The sequence below is a fragment of the Merops nubicus genome, unplaced genomic scaffold (genome assembly GCF_000691845.1).
Source record: "Merops nubicus isolate BGI_N331 unplaced genomic scaffold, ASM69184v1 scaffold23621, whole genome shotgun sequence".
Classification (NCBI taxonomy): Eukaryota; Metazoa; Chordata; class Aves; order Coraciiformes; family Meropidae; genus Merops; species Merops nubicus.
This window is the reverse complement of record NW_008586577.1, coordinates 4,750-23,194: the sequence shown is the minus strand read 5'-3', so window position 1 is coordinate 23,194 and position 18,445 is coordinate 4,750. Positions and strand designations below refer to the sequence as shown.

General features: G+C 51.8%; 1 protein-coding gene across 1 annotated transcript; it reads left to right on the top strand.

Annotated features, from left to right (window-relative positions):
- Window positions 1–43: 43 nt before the first annotated feature.
- On the top strand, window positions 44–18,056 carry CDR2L (cerebellar degeneration-related protein 2-like). The gene is made up of 5 exons (XM_008948707.1): window positions 44–122; window positions 12,684–12,796; window positions 14,145–14,293; window positions 15,230–15,394; window positions 17,171–18,056. The coding sequence occupies exons 1-5, from the start codon at window positions 44–46 to the stop codon at window positions 18,054–18,056; spliced, it is 1,392 nt and encodes a 463-aa protein (XP_008946955.1).
- Window positions 18,057–18,445: the final 389 nt, after the last annotated feature.

Here is an 18,445-nt window from a genome sequence, read left to right as displayed (position 1 = left end):
CCGCCGGCGGATGCTGCGCGTCTCCCCGGGCCGCTGGTGCTAAATGCTGAGCGCCGACAGGATGGAGGAGTTTCAGAGCGAGGAAGAGGAGCCCTGGTACGATCAGCAGGACCTGGAGCAGGGTAAGGATGGGGAGCATCCCTGCGGGCCGGGGGGATGCGGGGGCAGAAGAGGGGGCAAAGCCCGGGTACGCTAAGGGGGGTACCTTCCCCCAAGACTCACGTTGCCTTGGAAAAGCCGGCGCCTGGTCCTGTGGCAGCACCGCCGTGGAAATCTCGGCTCTGCTGCTCCAAAACGCTGCCCTGGTCGTGGAAAGTTGAAACCGGCGGGATAGAGGCAGGGAGCCCAAATCTGTCCTGAGCACCAAGGGGGAGAAAATCTGGTGTGTTACAACCCCAAGGAAGCTGGTTCCCCAGAAAACTTGCTGTGGGCAGAATCAAGCGTGGATAGTTCTGACATTGCTTTCATCTCAGCAGCTGCAGGTAGAGCGACCAGGCACACTACTTAGAATTTAATACATTGGAAATAATGTGGTGCTAAGCTCAGGATGCTGAAAGCATGTCTCAAAAGCTTTTGCTGTTCTAGCCCAAATCCAAAGGGATCTTCAGCTTCTAAGTCACCTAATTACTTCTGGAGATTTTTCCAATCAGCTACAAAAGCAGGAGAAATTGGGAAGGAGGCAAAAAAAAAAAAAAATAAGGCCAAGTTTCAAACAGCAAAAATAGCCTTGTTAGAGGATAAACATTCACTTGTGTAGTTTGTTGTGAAGAAGCTGCACCTACATTCGCAGTAGCTCTATGTAATGTTTGTGCTAAGGCTGAGTAGTTGGCGGCTGTGGGTATTTGGGACTTATTTTATTTTACTTATCTTAATATTTTGAGTCAACACGCAGTAAGTAAATAACTGGAAGAAGTCCCATGGCAGGCCAGTGGCCCAGGAATGAATTGAACTGATTTCTCAACGCCTAGGGAAAAAGGATTGCTCCCTAAATAGAGTCCCCCTCCGACACGTCGCACTATAGGTAGGGTACAGTCAGAGGTCTGCTTGGGGCAGCTGACTGTCAGCAGGGACGTGTGGTCCAGCTGCAGTCCCTCTACCCACCGACGCTCCAGAACGTTGTGTCATGATGGAAAGTTTACACAACTTCAGCTGCAGGGCAGAGGCCCAGCAAGGAATGATAACCAGCCCCCGCAGGGATTGTTGCAGCTGGGTTTTAACCCCAATTCCTCATTTACCAGGAAGTATCAGTAGAGGGTTACTGGGCCCTGTTCTCTGAAACACAACGCTTTAAATTAAGCCAGGGCAGAGCACGGAGACGGAGCTATCAGCTGAATAAACAGTGCAGCCTTTGAATGCTCAGAAATTCACATTTCTGGGTGACGTCTTCCCGTGGCTCACAAGGGCCCTGGGCACCCGTCCAGGGGCAGGATGCAGGCTGAGGAACAGCAGAACTGTGGATGAATACAGGGAGTGTTGAACAGCGTGGGACCAATCGATTTTTAGCCTAATGTTGTCCCTTGTGTCAGGTTCATGAGTCAGCACTGGCACAGTACAACTGGCTCACAACAATAAAACCACCTTCCCGCTGCAGGCCAGGTTCCTAGCTCTGTCCCAGCAGTGTAAACACAGAATAACTGTCTCCAGATGATGGATTGATGCTGGGCATAGAGTCCACCTTTGAGCACATACAGGACTGGAAGAAAACACAAACCCCAAACAAAGCCCAGCTGTGGGTTTTGCAGCCTCCTGTATGAATGGGAGCTGCACAGGCTTGCACAAACTCAGAAGGAGAGATGGGGAAGGCTTTAACTAAAATCAGCCAACTGGAAAGGTTCTACAGGATAATTACAACTGTAATTAATTTGCATGATGCACAAAGCATCACAAAGGACAGTGCTGGACTTTGTCCACATACACTGTGCCTTTGCATCACAGCCACAGAGCAGTATCTGGAGGTCTTTGGTGACAGCACAGCTTTGAAGGTGTCTGTGTGGAAATGGGGGGTGGAAGCATGGTGCAAGACATCCAGCAAGGCATGATTATAAGGTGGTCACAGGCCATCATTACTAGGAGGATTGGCATGCCAACAGCCCAGGGTCACACAAAAACCCACGCCTGGCAGCAGCACCAGAAAGGGGGAGGACAAAGGCATAGGCTTAAAGACTGTTCCTTGGGAGTGAGGGCTTGGAGACATGAGAAAGAACCCAAGCTAGGAGAGCTGAGAAGGTTCTTCTGTGAACCAGTTGGTTGCTGGGCCTTTATCGTCATTTCACAGCATCATCAAATATTTATTACATTTACATCCAAAACTGTTTGCTAAGCAACAGATGGCTTAACTGGGAGCTTTGCTATGATTACGATAATTAACCATTTTAGCACCACGGAGGAAATCATGCTCCAGCTCCACTCTGAGCACCTGTTACTTTCCTCCCCATCCTCCACAGAGCTTTGCCTTGCTAAAGAAACTCATTTTTTTTTTCCAAGAAACAACCCCCAATCACCCCTTTCCCCCTGAAGTGCCCATAGTGACTGACTGCATCCACCATATACCTTGGAGGCAGCAAGATCTGGTCCCCAGGCTCAAGGCCCTTCCAGACTCATTCAGATGAAGCTGGTGCCTTTCAGATTCCTTTACCCATTTCCTAGCATGCTGTATGCTGGTGTGGTTCAAGGTATTGTACCAAGGTGCCTTACAACACAGAAGCAAAGACTCAAATCCCAACCAGGATACTTGGCAGTGACGTGGTAACGGTAGTGGGTGTCCTTTGAGGTGTTTCATTCTTATGATGTTCTCTCTGGGAAGACTTTCTGATTTGAAGTGGTAAAGACAGTGATTGCTTAGTAGTGTGGCTTTGCTTATTGCCAGGCTTTTTAAGCATGAATAGATGCCAGCACTGCTTTGGTTCAGCCACAGCCTCACCTTCCATGGGCTGGGGTGTCTGTGCCTCTAAGTGTTAAAACCAGAATGCAGTGCTGGTGAACCTTTTTCCAGCCACTTAGAACTGATGATGTGGCTAGTTGCATCATACCCTATACACAGAATGTACATGCAGCCAGACCTCAAGAGAATGAATGAGCTAAAATTAGAGAGTTTGAGCTGGGGATAAGTGGGGACACCTTTTCTCTTCATCAGAAGCATTTGTGTTCAGAACAGCTGCATGCCAACTCAATGCATCTGGATCCAAACAGAGCAGAGACCAGAGCCAGCAACTTATCTCTGCCACCACTTCCAGCCTTCATCTCCCCTGCAGCAAACTCCCAAGACGAGTCCTCCTCACAGTCACCTCGCTGCAGTCCCTGACCTTCCCACCCTCCTTATCCCCTGCCAGCATTCAGGGCTGAGCCAAAGAGCAGAGTGCAGCCCAAGAGGAGGGCCCTCAAAGCCACCCTTGCAGTCTCTGGAGCCTAAATACAACCATGATGACTCCTCATGTGTAAATAAAACAGCCTTCCAATGCTTTGTTAGCCAGCAGGACCAGAGGTAGTAGGAGAACCAGCACATCATCTCATTGCCACTGCGAGACCAATAGTCCTCTTCTCCTGGGGAGCCATAGAAACTTTCTGGCTAAACCATCTGCAATGCAGCCTTAGGACTTTACAGCTGTAACCTCTAAAGGCCTCCAGATATAAGGATCTTATTTTAATTCCTCTTCTTCCCAAGCATCCGATAGCTTGCATGCTAAGAAGGTAAATGACACAAGGTGCTGAGCTTGCACCACTCCCAGCTCATCAGCATAAAGACATCAGGGTGAACCCAGGGGATCAGCACGAGCACCTGCTAGCACCCATACTTGCCCATTTTCTGCAGCACCCAGCCTGTGTCAGGTAGTCTATCGAGCTGCAATTCTCTACCAGCTTGCTCAAAGGATTCACTGCCCAGGGGAGCAGGTGGTACCCCAAATTCCATCCCTCATGATGTGGTTATCCCAGCAGTCCAGCTCAGGGGACAAGCCCCACAGCCTGTCTGTCCTCCAGGAGCACAGCGGTTAACTCGCTGCCCTTCCTCCCCAGCAGTGAGCCAGAAGGACAGAATTTTGCCTGCAGTAGCTGAACCACTTACTTATTTAGCTGTGCAGTACAGCAGGTAGCTTATGGAAGTGGAAAGTTTTCAATGACTAATTGCTGAGCTGCTTGGGAATGACAAGAGGGACTAGAAAAGTCCCAGGAGGCAAGGAAATCAGATGACAGGTTAGTCTGAGGAAGGGATGAAAGACTCCAACTCTGGGGAGGAAAAAAAAAAAAAAAAAGAATATATACATAAAGATATTTTCCTAGAATAAAAATTCTAGAATAAAAATAAATTAAGATAGCAGGAAAAAGGGACATAAGAGCCCCACACAGCAACTTCCAGGATCTCCCTCCTAATCTCTCACAGAAGCTCCTTTCTACATCTGAACCCCAGGCACATAATTCCAGCTGTGGGATGGAGCAGAGCTAGAGGAACTGCTGGAAAGGGGAAAGGAGAGGGGAGGTGAACAAAATAAATCAGTTTTCCCTATCTGCCATCCTGAAACAATCAGCGAGCAGTGGCACTTCTCCTTGGCAAGGCCACGCATGAAGGATTTATGGTCTGAGTCCTGAAGGACATTTCCCCCACCCCAGCATTTTCCAAAGCTCTTTCTTTTCTCCTGTACCAGCCAGCACTGGCTGGTGACAGGGTGGATGCACTGACTCAGTGTGACAGTCAGGAACTACTTAGAACTATGATAGCACTAGGGTCTGATCCTGCTCCTGCTAAAAGTGGTGCCAGTGCACAGCTTCCTCGCTCCCATGCACACCCAAAGATCTCTGCTAAAAGTCCTTTTCCAGAGCAGCACAGTGGTCTAGTCCCACCTCACCCAGCTAATGCATCCGTGTGCCCACACCGAACACATCATTAGCACTTCTAAAGCTGCTACTTCACCAAAAACACACAAAAGTGGGCCAAGAAATTAGGAAAATATCTCCAATACAAAATACCCTGGAAGAACAAGATCAGATGTTACACAGCTGCCAGCCTTTGCACAGCTGGAAATTTTAAAGTGATTTTATGTGAGAGTTGTTTGGGGCTTTTTTTACTTCCACGTGTATTTAGCAAACAGTTGTAAAGCCTCTTTCTGAAAGGTGACAGTTCTTTTAATGGTGTAAGCAGCCTGTTCCTCTGCAGCCTATTGGGAAGTCACAGTAGTTTATGCCATGTGCAGTGCAGCTGCCCTGGCACTGCTCAGTTTACTTGTTTCCTCCCTGAAGAATTCAGATCTTCCAGTGGGTAGTGTCCAGGTCCGTGCTGACCTCTTCCAGTCACGCAGCTGCAGCAATGGCAGTTGGAGACAGCATATTATGATGTTCTCCAAGTTTTCTTGGCCTGCAAGCAAGTGTTGAGTCCTGGAAAGGCACACAGGACTGGGAGGTGGTGGCTGAGCACTGGTTTCTGCAGGAGGAGGCAAAGAGCAGTGCTGCACATCCCCCCAGGCATCAGTCTTTGCAACAAAGCTGCTCCAGGGACACTGTTTTTGGGCTCGTGAAAGAGGCATTGCCCTGCATCCTGCTCAGGACTAGTGGTGGACACAACACCATCTGGAGAGCACATCAAGCATTCTCTCTCTCCTTTCCTTACCTTGTGCTCTCAGACTGGAAGACAACAGCACTGTGCTCTCCCTGCATAGCTCCACAAACGACACTGATCCCTCACCCGAGGTCAGGACCTCTTCCCACATGGGCAGCATCTCCAGCCAGCACCAACAGCCTGGCCGCAGGTCGCTGGGCTCTGTGGGAGCTCAGCCCCTGGGACAGGGCTCCAGAGCCCTTCCCAGCAGTGGCTGGGACAGCAGCAGTAGTGGGCCAGCAGTGCACAAGACAGCACACTTTTCTGTAAAGCCAAGCAGAGGGGCTGCTAGGGAAGAGGCAGCCAGGTTTTGGCCTTGCTGCAGAGGGTCAGGCTGTTTTCTGCCTTTGCCTTTAACACATGGCTGTGGAAGAAAGGTCTTCACTGTACCCACATGCCTCTGGCACATGAGAAGTAGCAGACAGGAGTGACCAGCAGGCGCAGTGCTGGCAGCGGTCCTGGGAGCTGCTGCAGATACCAGTGGCAGGTCTGTTGGAACTTGCTGGCTCCTCAAAAGACCAAAGCACTCAGGATTGGAGGTCCCATCTGCCTCCCCCCCCAGCGAGAGGGCAGCAAGGGTGGCCAAGCTGGCTGGCAATGGCTCAGAGTAGGAGACTACGCTGTGTGAACACGAGCAGGGTTGGAGAGCTGACGTGGTGGTGGCAGCCCGTTGCTGCAAGCACTGTTCCCTGCCACGCGAGCTCGCTGGCCTGTCCTTCACAGGTCACCTCTGCCTGGGGCTCTGCACGTGCACAGCACTGCGGTGCAGCAACAGGCAACATGTAAAATCTCCTTGGTGCTCACCCTCTTTGTCCATCCTGGATCAGCCACAACCTCCTGCCCCCAAAACACAGTGGGGAAATGAGATTGCCACGTGGCAGCAACCCACACATCTCTGTCTTTAGCTTTAAAACAGTAAAAGCCTCTATTCATGGTTCTCTGCATCCCAACATTAATTAGTTGGAGCTTTGCTGCCTAGAGGAGGGATACACGCAGGAAAGCACAGGCTGCCTCTATCCTTCCTCTTTCCTTGCTTCTCCCCAACAACTCCACTTGTATGTATTTATTTAGGATGCTTTCCCATCCAGGTGCACTATCAGAGCCTCGGTCACCAGTCACTGAGCTCTTTGAAACCATTTTAGCCTACAAGGCAAACACAAGCACCAAGGCTGTTTAGATAAGGGAACAGCAGGGAAAGACGCAGATGGGGCCTTAGCCATGGTCTAATAACACACTCTGTGTTATCATGCTCTAACAACTTGGCAAAACACACACTGATTGCTGTGGGCACAGGGATGGGACTGCTGGGTATGTGTTTGTATAGCCACAACAGCTTCTCAGCAGAGGTAACCATCCTAGGTCTCAAACACTAACATATAGGGGAGGCTTTGGGGAACAGGATGATAAGAGGTCAGAAAGAAAAGGCAAGTATCAATTAAATAAAAAAAGCCTGAAGAATAAATTAAAAAAGAGAAGAAAAGCTGATAGAAAGGAAATACTGAATAGGACTGAAGAATACAAAAGGCAAGGAAGGGAGCAGCAGGGGCTGAGCAGGCTGGAGGGCTCCCCTCCAGCACAACACTTCCAGACATAGCATCCCTGCACCCCTTGTCAGGGTTTTCCACTCCTTGAAGGTGCCACTTTAGCTCAGGGGACTACAGACAGCACAGAGGGAGCTGCTCTCATTGCACTGTTCTTCCCTCAGCCCCCTGCACACCACCTCTCTCTGCCACCACCTGAGCTCCTCCCTACCAGGGATGCTTGCAAAGCCAAAAGCAGCCCAGGGGTATGTAACAGATTACATAAGAGAAAGAAAATGGAAAGAAAAGAGAGAGAACAGCAAGCAGGGAATCCAGCAAATCTTATTAGGCTAACAAAAATGCCCCTGTGACCAACATCAGCTCAGCCCAGCTAGAGCCACGGGTTGATCCGAGGAAAGGGAGTGGGCAGAGGTGGCTGTCTTGCCCGGGGCTTCATACCCACCCTTTGCCTGCTCCCTCCCAGCCCTTCTTGAGGCTGCTTTCCCTCCAGCTGCACTGGGCTGCTCTGCAAAGCAAACCTGGCCTCTGTGGTACACCCAACTACACCAAACGGCCGGTCCCTGTAAAACACACACAGAACATCAAGTGCAAAGCTGAATTGGGTAGCAATACCCAAGGGCAAAAGGGATGGAAAATCCACACCTCAAAGGTAACACTGGTGGCTCTCTGATGCTCTGCCTGGCCATGGGAAACACTGTCATCTGTGGAACAGGCAGGTTGAAAAGGCTTTTCCAGGCTGTTTGTGAGAGGCTGTCTGATGGCACTTGCTTCTCCGTGCCCCACCATGTTCCATTGCAAAGGCTGACAAGGGCTAAGTCCAGATTGCCTCCGTCACCTGTCATGGTGCAGCAGTAAGTGATACACAAAAGCTGATCTTCATTGTAATACACCCAGACAGCACAATCCCTTGCAACTAAGAAGAAAAATAAAGGAGTAGCAAGTAGACCCTACCCTGGGGTAAGCCAGCATAGCATCATTTATTTAGATTTTGAAAGGAATAATTGCACCTACCCTTGACTCTAAGTATCCATGTGTAATGGAGCAGGCAGTAAATGCAATTAAATTAAACGTCAACAGCATTAAACATCAGTTCTTAACTCTCAACCTACCCCATCCATCAGCTAACAAGCACCCTGAACTTCCTCCAGAGACCTCCACACCAGAGCTCTGCTGGCTGTTCCTCCTGCTCTTTAGCAGGTGAATTCACCACCTGCAGCAGGGGAGAAGCAGCCCTATCTGCAGCCCCAGTCCTTTAGGAAGGGACAAATTCCTTAACAGATGCTTAGCTGAAAAGAAACTGCAAAACTGCGTGCCATAAAGCCCTGCTCTTTAGCTCTATCAGCTAAAAAAGGACTTCTAACACCACCCTGCAAGGCTGTCTCCCAGGATGGGGAGAGGGGTGGGTTGGTTGAAGGCGAGGAGCAAAGCTCAGCATCCCTCGCCTGCGCTCGGACCAGGGCACATTCCCTCACAGCCTAAACACACGGATCCCCTGATGCAAGGCAGACAACGGGGGAAAGCCCAAAGCTGCTGCTCCAGATGGTGGCTTCCTCCAGAAAGCCATATTTATGAATAGCTACTGCATCACCATCGTGTCGAGAGCAGCCAAAACCTCGCCTGCCTGGCACCAGGCTTACGCTCCCCTGAAGCCACAACCAAGAGATGCTGGGGGGTAAAAACCCTTCAGGGAGCGGGCTGTGGCAGAGATTGCTCTGCCCAAACAGATGCGGGCCAGCACTGGGAAGGCAGAAACTGCTCCAAACCCTCTGTGTGCCTTGTCGAAAGCTGCTGCGAAGGCTGGGGCAGCTGGGAAGCACTCAGCCCGTGGCAGCCCCACTGCACATCTGCCCATGCCAGCATTGCCAGGGGTGCTGCAGCGGGGAATACCCTGCAGGTTGCTCCTCGACCTCTTTCAGCCAAAGACAGCCTGCTGCAGCTTTAGGATCAGGGGTTGTTTTTCAAGTTTCCCAGCAGAATTATCGCTGGGCTGATGATGATCTCTGCAGTTTAGGAGGTTACCTCCTGGATGCACCACCCAGCCAAGCTCCCCTGTACCGAGTGCTGCTTGGATTCAACTCCTGCTCCCTTCCCACCATCTGGTCTCTCTTCTCTTCCCCTCCCTCCTTGCTCAGGCGCCTTTCCCACAGAAGCTTGCAGGGAAATGAAGTCTCCCTCCCTCCACTTTGCTCCATAGGCACAGCTCTTTGTCTGGGGACGAGGGGTGTCTCCTTGCCTGGTGTTAATGAGAAAGGTCGCATCAGCACTTGCTGAAAGCCAGAGGGCATGAAGCTGGTGCTGCCCAAGGCAGTTTGCATCCACAGTCCTCTCACCGAGAGGATTTGTGCAGCACCAAAGCCCCCATTTTTTGAGTTGAATGTTGCCCATTTCCCAGTGGTGCCTTGAGCACAGGCAGGCTGCAGAGGGACCAGGCACATCGAGCAGAGAGCCGCTCCCCACCACTTCATTCCTCCTTCTGCATCAAGAGGGGAGGGGGAAGGGAGGCATCAGCATATCTGCTAAATTAGGGCAAGTTGTACTGCACTGGCTGGCTCATCTGACAGTAAAGAAGCAAAGAGGAATAGAAAAAAAAAATGTGGGGAAACCACAGTGCTATGCAGAGAGAATCACCAAATTCCTAAATAGTCCTGTTTCCCCCCCAAAACACAGGCAGGCTGCAGAGGGACCAGGCACATCGAGCAGAGAGCCGCTCCCCACCACTTCATTCCTCCTTCTGCATCAAGAGGGGAGGGGGAAGGGAGGCATCAGCATATCTGCTAAATTAGGGCAAGTTGTACTGCACTGGCTGGCTCATCTGACAGTAAAGAAGCAAAGAGGAATAGGAAAAAAAAAATAAATGTGGGGAAACCACAGTGCTATACAGAGAGAATCCCCAAATTCCTAAATAGTCCTGTTTTCCCCCAAAACAACTTAATTTCACATTCAGCCTCAGGTTTCCGAGGTCTCCATGGAGAGGAGCTGTGTGCTCCCCCAGCCCATGCAGAGCCACAAGCACTTCCAGCACAGCATCCCCTCCCTCCCCACGGTCCCACAGCCCGGGGGAGACCAACAGGTGGGGAAGAGGACTCGGCACAGGGTGAGTGCATGAGACAGGATTGCTGAGGATGCTTAGGCTGGTGGGCTGGCAGGCAGAGAGCGAGTGAGTGAGTGTGTGACAACGGCTGAGGCAGTTAAAAGACACTAAAAGAACCAATTCCCCCATGTCCTTCAAGGCTGGAGTCTCCCAGGTCCTTACGCTCCAAATGAAAATGAAGAATCAATTTCCTCCTCGGAGCTCAGCCCCATTCTTTCCTCTTTCCCACTCGTCCCCAAACGCTGCCCATTTCCCCCATTAAATTATTGCTGACAGAGCCCTTTAAATTACAATGCAGGATCTTGCACTGCCTAATCCACTTAACTCAACCCCAGCTGATTAAATTGGATGCCATATGGTGGGAGAGCACTGGTGTAATCCGCAGGGACGAGGACACACTTGACTCATTACCTGGAGCCCAGCATGGAGCCCTCTCACCACACACCTCCGTGCCAAGACCGTGCTTGCTGCAAGGGATGTGATTTGCAAGGTACTGGTCTCCTCCAGCAGCCACACTGGCTCTGGCAAGGTGGCAATGACATTAAATACAGCCCTAAGCACTTTAAAGGCACAAATTGTCCTCTGTCTCTGCTGGCATCTGGCTGTTCCTCCATCCCCAGCTGGCGTAGCAACCACTTGGTCTCCCAAGGGCACTTTGGAAACTGGGGAAATTTGGTGCTTGGAAAAAAAAAAAAATAATAGCTGGAGGAGGTCTGTCCATGGGGAAATGTGCCAATATCTTGATTACACTGGGAGCTGCGATTGCAGCCCTCAGACCAGGTCACTATGTAATGATGAGGATTATAATTAAAAAGGTCACAGCCTAGAATAACACTCTGCAGTGCAGACCACAGCTGGAGAGCACATCCTCATGGCAAAGGGGAGATCCGAGGACACGCCGGGCAGCTGTTGGCTGGACCACATCTGGGGAGCCAGCCCTCCGGCACTGCTGGAGCCGCACAGAAAGACACACCCAAACTAATGGCATACCAGCACTTCCTACAGTGCAGCATTATCCCTGAGGAGAGCCCCACCCCAAGCACTGACAGCACCCCACACAGCGAGCACTCCTGCCCCAGAGGTCAGCGTGAGCCTCGTTTTGTGATGTGCCACGTGAAGCGTGAGGGATTCAGCGATTTTCCCAGGCTCACAATACATCCTCAGCATCCCGCTTCCCCTTCCTCTCTCAGTGGCCAAGTGCCCCTCTTTCCCAATCAACTGCGTGTCCAAATTAACCACTTGAAGAAATTACAGCTGCTCTGAGCACTGGCAGAGCCTTTGCAAAACACACCATTAGCTGCAGACTAGAGAGGAGCGTTACGATGGGCTGAGGAAACACCAGGGCAGGAGACCCAGGTCCTTTCACACACTGCAGGATTGCCACTCCTTCATTACCCAAAACTGCATGATAACCATGCCACAGAGAGAAGGAGTAATAACACCCATCAGGACCTGTTTCCTTACCTTTTTGAAGGTTTAAGGTCAGATTTTCTATCTGACACAGCAAGAGCTAGAAACTCACCTCTAAAAGCAGCAGGAAAAACAAGAACCCAGATGGCCATGGGAGAAGGTCAGGCTTTAAGAAGACAACCAATTTCTGTGAAAGCAAAGGGATGTTCTCAGAGCCACCTGGCCCATCCCAGGCCCACAAACAGCATCACCTGAGGTGCTCAAGCTCCAGCCAATACAGCACTCACAGACTCCTGGGGCTTTTTCTTCACCCAGGAGGCAGCAAAGCCAGTAATTTAAGCTGAAAACACTTATCAACATCTCTTTTTCCCTGTGCTTCTCCTAAAGTCCAACTATTTCGGTAGCCTCCTGAGGCTGTTTAGAGGTGGCAAACAAAGTGGTTTGTCCTCACCCTGGAGCTACCCCAAGGAAAGAGCTGCAGACCCAGGCAAGGCAGCACTGCCTGGGCAGGAGGGGCTCCCAGCCCCCTCGGGGTCCTGTCCCTCACGTCAGTCTGTTAGTGGGTGATGGATGGAGGCTGACGGCGAAGGCAAGGCGCTCCCTTCGTTAGAGATAATAATATAATTTACAGAGCCTCCCCAAGGCCCCACGGGGCTTTGCCAACCCTCGCTCTCGTTCTGACAGATGCTGAGCCCCTTTCAGCCCTCCAGGTCTCAGCAATAGGGGATGGAGGTGCTGAGCACCTGCCACAGCCGAGCCCTGTGGGTCTGATCCTGGCTAGGCAGTGTGCAGTGCAGAAGGGCTATGCAGCCAGCCAGGCACCAAATCCTCATTGCTTGGAGGAGCTGCAGATGTCCCGAGCTCAGCCTACCCTTGCTCCTGCAGCCCAGCAAGACAAAAGAATCCGGATCGTGTGCGTCCCACAAGCGTGCATCCATGTCAAATAAAACCAGTGCCATGCAAAACGTGCTGGGTGCGGCGGCATTCGGGGACCCCCCCGATTCCACCCCCACAGAGCCAGGGGAGCTGCAGCAGCTTTGTCCCATCTGCTTTTCAGACTTGCATTTGGCTGCGGAGCTGGGGAAGACGCTGCTGGAGCGCAACAAAGAGCTGGAGGACTCCCTGCAGCAGATGTATGCCACCAACGAGGAGCAAGTGCAGGAAATTGAGGTAGGGACACAGCCTGGCCAGGGGTGGAGAGGGGACCTGCTTGGCCACCGCTGTCACCTGCAGGCCATGCAGAGGAAGGGGCTCTTCCACCAATGCCAACAACTCGGGTACCAGTAGAAAGGAAGGGATGTGCCATGGGGGTTGAAGTATCTTCTGTATGTGCTTGAATCAGGATGGATTAGGATCTGGCTGTGCCCACACCAGCCCTGGAGAGGGTCCCCTTCACTCACTAACTGGTATTTTCCCTCTTCTCACATCCCCACACCCTGCCCAGATGTACACACCAGATTTTGGCACCCAGTTGCATCTGGGTCACGTTTGGCCTTTCCCTGCCCACCCACCAGCCTTCACACTCCTTTCTCTTTGCTCTGCTGCAGCTTTCCCCTGACTCCAGTTATTCATAATCACGTTTGTTCCCAGCCAGCCCCTTGGCACCCCTGGAACACAGCCTTCTTTGTTAGAGGCATAAAATAGCTCTTTCTCCAAGAGCTGCAATCTAAACCACCATTTCAAGCATCCTTTGGGGTCAGGGCAGCATTTCTAAGAGCCCACAGAACTGATCTTAGAGGCTTAAACCTGCTGTGCTGGCAGGGTTTTCATCCACTGGAAAAACTTATAGGGATTTGTGAATTAAAAAAGATCAGAACCCCCCTGATTTAAAAGGACACAGGGCAGAGAAGGGCTGGGAGTTCACAAGAGCAGCACGTGATGGCTGCAGGGATCTGACAACCAATGTCCAAGGAAACTGGTGGATGGATTTAGCCATCCCCCCCAGCAGCCCTTCAGGAGCACGTCCATCACAGGAGCTGGGATCCTGCACCAGCTGAGGGCGAGCTCTTGGGTAGATGCCTCTCTCTCAGGATAAAATCTTGCAATGACAGACTCACGGGGGGGGGAGTCTTTGAACATGCAGGAACCACAAGTCTCCTCACATTTCACAGACTCAGAGTTTTAGCCTGAATTCCCCAGGAAATGCAGCTTCTGCAATTGATCTGTCAAAGGATCCAGTAACCAACTGGCCAATTTCAGTCAGCTTTGGTGAAGGGTCACAGTCCCAGGGATATCAACTTTCTTTGGGTACCAGGAATGAAAAAGCAGCTGAATAGAGAGAGACTGAGATTAATGCCCTTCACAGAGGGCAGGGGAAGTTCAATCGTTTTCAGACACACAACTATTTACAGTGGGCAGGGGGTATGAATATTTCAGCTGTGGAAGAGGCTTCAACCAGGCAGAGGATAAATCAGCCACAAAACACATTATCAGAGGAAGCAAAAGCTGCAGGAATTTCAGCCCACAGAACAACCTGGATTTGGGATGTGGAGTGTTTCTGTTTCACTTTTTCTTGCAGTACCTGACCAAGCAACTGGAGACGTTGCGGCAGATGAACGAACAGCATGCAAAAGTCTATGAGCAGCTGGACCTGACAGCACGGGACCTGGAGCTAGCTAACCAGAAACTTGTGCTGGAAAGCAAGACATCCCAACAGAAGATACAGTGGTACGGGCTCCCCTTGTCCCACCACAGTGATGCTGTACCCAAGAGACCTTCGTCTCCTTTCCCCTCCCCCAAAGCACAGCCTGGCTTTGCTATTTAAGCCCTTCTTTTATCAGTCAGGTTTTGCAGCTATTTACAAAGCAAGCTCATTGCAGCAGTGCTGGTTAGCAGAGGTCAGCCACAGCACAGACACCCTCGGGACGAGGGCTGGATAAAGGAATGTCTGAAGCTGCCAGAAGAGGCATGGCAGCCTCTCCTCCAACGTGTTTCCTTGAAGAGGCACATAATCATATCAGGGAGGCCCCAGTACACAGCACAGCAGAAACACTAGGCACAGATCCAGCACCTAATGAAACCCTGGCTAGTCCATACTGAAACACCAGTTTACCCACGGTATTTCTTTCCTAAAACAAGCCCACGATCAAAGTCATCCCTGGAAACAACAGTCTAAGCCATGTCCTTGCAATGCAGCATCTTTTGCAAACAACTTTGCAGAGAGGGAGTTTCAGAGCAGAGTTTTACAAACTTGTTCACAGCCAGAGCAAAACTAAATCTCTGCCCAGACTCTCTGTCTTTATCTGTACAAGATAAATAAGAGGAAGACAGTAAATAGCTCCACTCTTGCTTTTAGTGCAGAGATATTCCAGGATAGTGCTTATGTGTTAGAGGTGACTCTTTTACCCAACTGATTTGAGGACAGAGGGTCTCAAATTAGTACAATCCCTTGCTGCTGCTTCAATCCCCCACCCTCTTCTACAAACACCCCTGTTCAAGCGTGACCACGCAGAGAGAGACCAACCCCTGCCATAAAAGCAAACGCTGTCATGCACCCAGGACACATGCTAGAAGTGGGGAGCACCTTCCATAGACTGGCCTTCTCTATAGGGAAAAAACACCTTTCAAGGCTCTGTAGGGCCCAACTGCCTCCTCTCTTTGCAGCTTGACAGAAACAATTGAGGCGCTGCAGAACCAAGTGGAGGAGCTGCAGAAGCAGGTGGAGGAAATGCGGAGCTTGGAGCAGCTCCGCATTCGGCGGGAGAAGAGGGAGCGGCGCCGAACCATCCACACCTTCCCCTGCCTTAAGGAGCTGTGCTCCAGCCCCAGGTATGGACCCTTTCCTCGAGCAACCCCTCCAACCATCTCCCCCACTTTCTCTGCCTGTGAAGAGAGGCACAAAACCCCACAAACGCCCCCACAGAGATCTAGGCTCTACGTCCAGGCTCGAAGCTCAGTGCTGGAGCTGAAGGGAGGACCTCCCTCTCTCCTACCCACGCACCTGGACAGGTGGCATGGGCAAAGCAGAGCCTTCATGACCCCAGCACCAGAGAGGCCTCCATTAGGGAGACAGCACCTCTCTTTCAGAGGGCAGGGGTAGCTACCCAGGAGGAGCTGGATGCCTTATGCAGCTGCACTGGGCCAGGCTGCAAGGAGACTGGCATTGCCTGGAGGGGCTGGGACTCTCCTGGCACATTGGCATGGAGCTGTGTGGGAACGCACACCAGACAGGACACATTGCTCGGGCTCTAGATAGCTCCAACAGCCTCTCCCACTGCAGCCCACCCAGTCACACACCACGTGAAGAGGACCCTTACCTCACACTGGCTACACAGCTTCCCTTCCCAAACCAGCACAGCCCGTTTTCCCTTTGCAGCTGCCTCCCAGCACAGTACCAGCAGCTCGGGCTCACTGTAGGCAGTTGAGATGGTGCATTTTGTCCTGTATGACCCCAGTACCCCCGGGAGCACCAGTCATGCACCAAGATACACCACGTGCTGCCAAGTGCTGTACAAACACCTTAAAACCCAGCCACGCTGTTAATTCCGTGACCTCGGGAGGGCATTTCTTGCTCAGCTTTGTCCATAACAGAGGCTTCTTTAAATAGACAAGCAGTCAATAAACTCTGTTACTGAAAGCATCCTCTGCCAGAGGATACGAACAAAAGACACTTTTACTGCAGCAGCAACAGGGATGTTTTTGAGGCCATAGTCTAACCCCCAGCAAAATCCACTTAATGTCTCTGTGGTTCTTTTCCTCCCAGCCCCCAGTCCCACTCTGCCCCCAGTGCCTCGGGACCTCGGTTCGGTTTGCAGCTGGGCAGTTGGCTCTGAAGGTCAGGCTGCCCTTCAGGAACTTGGAAATGTGTTCAATACCCCCCGCCACCAGTCACGCCTCCCAGAGGAAGCCACGGTGCTTGCACCTTTCCAATCTGTTCTAACCAGAGAGGATGCCATGGGCACTTCACTGAGGAGGAGGAGGGAAATCTGATTTCTGACAGCGACGTGAGGGAAGGGGGAAGTGCTCGCTGTCACTTCCCAGGCAATGAAGAAGGGGCAACTCTGTCAAAAGTCTCTGGCTGCCTCCCTTGCTGTATAAACCCTCTCCCACTTTCTCTGGAGCACCTCCCAGACACAGAACAGCAGAGCCTGTGCTTCTGGTTTTTGGTTGGGTGGGGTTTGGGGTTGTTGGCAGATGCATTGCGTAGTTGGTGAACTCCATCAGGAAAAAACCAAAGCCTTCTACTTTCAGCTTGGACTAGCAGCACTTGAATGTCCATCCTTGCTTCAAGGCAACGTTGGTGGCTGGTCCATTTACCAGATGAGTCTTTTACCTTTTAGGGTTTCATTTCCCTCCTGTCTTTCATCACTGCTATCAGACAAGACTGCGGGTTCACTGGGACAGCAACTGGTCTCTGTGTCCAGAAGAGCCCCAGCCATACCTTGTGGTCCCCTGGCACAGGGAGGAGGCATATCTCACTCCAGGAGCTCATGTTACTTCCTTTTTGGGCATCAGTGGTATTACTTACGTGACAAAGAGGCACCATGAGTCCCTCATGGACCGTCACTTGGTCAGGCTCTCTCAAGGGTCTTTCTTCTCTTTCAGGTATGAGGACGCATTTCAGGTCCACAGCTCTTCCACAGAGTTCAACCAGAAGCCACTGGAGAGGGAGAACGAGCGTCTCCAAGCCATGGTGAACTCCTTGAGGTCCCAGGTCAACCAGGAGAAGCAGCGGAAGGAGAGGGTGGAGCGAGAGTACACCTCTGTCATTCAGGAGTACTCGGACCTCGAGCAGCGGGTGTGCGAGATGGAGAACTGCAAACTGCGCATCAAGGAACTGGAAACAGAGCTCCTGGAGCTGCAGCAGATGAAACAAGTCAAGAAGTACCTGCTCAGCAGAGAAGACAACTTGTCCGAGGCCCTCCTCGAGCCGCTGAACAACGCCCCCGAAGCAGACTACATCGACCTCTCTGAGGAAGAGGGAGGGAAAAGCCACGGGCCGTCGATGACGCCCTCCCCGAACCACCCCGTGCGGAAGAGCTGCAGTGACACGGCCCTCAACGCCATCGTCACCAAGGACGCCGTCAGCCGCCACGAGGGCAACTACACCCTGCACGCCAACAACGTGCGCAAGCGGGGCATGTCCATCCTGCGGGAGGTGGACGAGCAGTACCACGCCCTGCTGGAGAAGTACGAAGAGCTCCTGAGCAAGTGCCGGCAGCACAAGGACAGCGTGCGCCACGCGGGCGTCCAAACGTCCCGGCCCATCTCCCGCGACAGCTCCTTCAGGGACTTCCGGGGAGAGGGACACGAGCTGGAGGAGCGGAAAACCATGGAGAAGACCATCAGCAAACACGTGGAGGCCGTGGACAAGCGGCTGGAGCAGAGCCAGCCCGAGTACAAGGCTCTTTTTAAGGAGATCTTCTCCCGCATCCAGAAAACAAAAGCAGACATCAACGCCACAAAGGTGAAGAACAAGAGCAGCAAATGAGTCCTGCCTCTCTGCCGCTCCCACGTGCAATCGCAACAGGCAAGTCTTCTCCTCAGCCCCAGGAAACACCACGTGGCCCCGCTGCTTTGAAGGTTCAAGAGGTCTACAAGCACGAAAACGTCACAGAGACTCGACTCGCTTTTTTAGGCTTGAGCTCTGGACAACCCACTGAGACAATTGTACATTGTAGTTAGAGGATTTCAGACACTGTATGACGGATCTCTGCATGAGTTGCTGCCGCTGCCAGACATCACAACAGCAACGTAAACCACACCACGAGAAAAGAAAACCGATCACCTCCTCCCCCCTTTCCAGCTTGTCTTACAGCCCGATTATCTGCAAGCAAAAGCCTGGATGTCCTCCAGCATCCTGCCACAGCTGGAGCACAG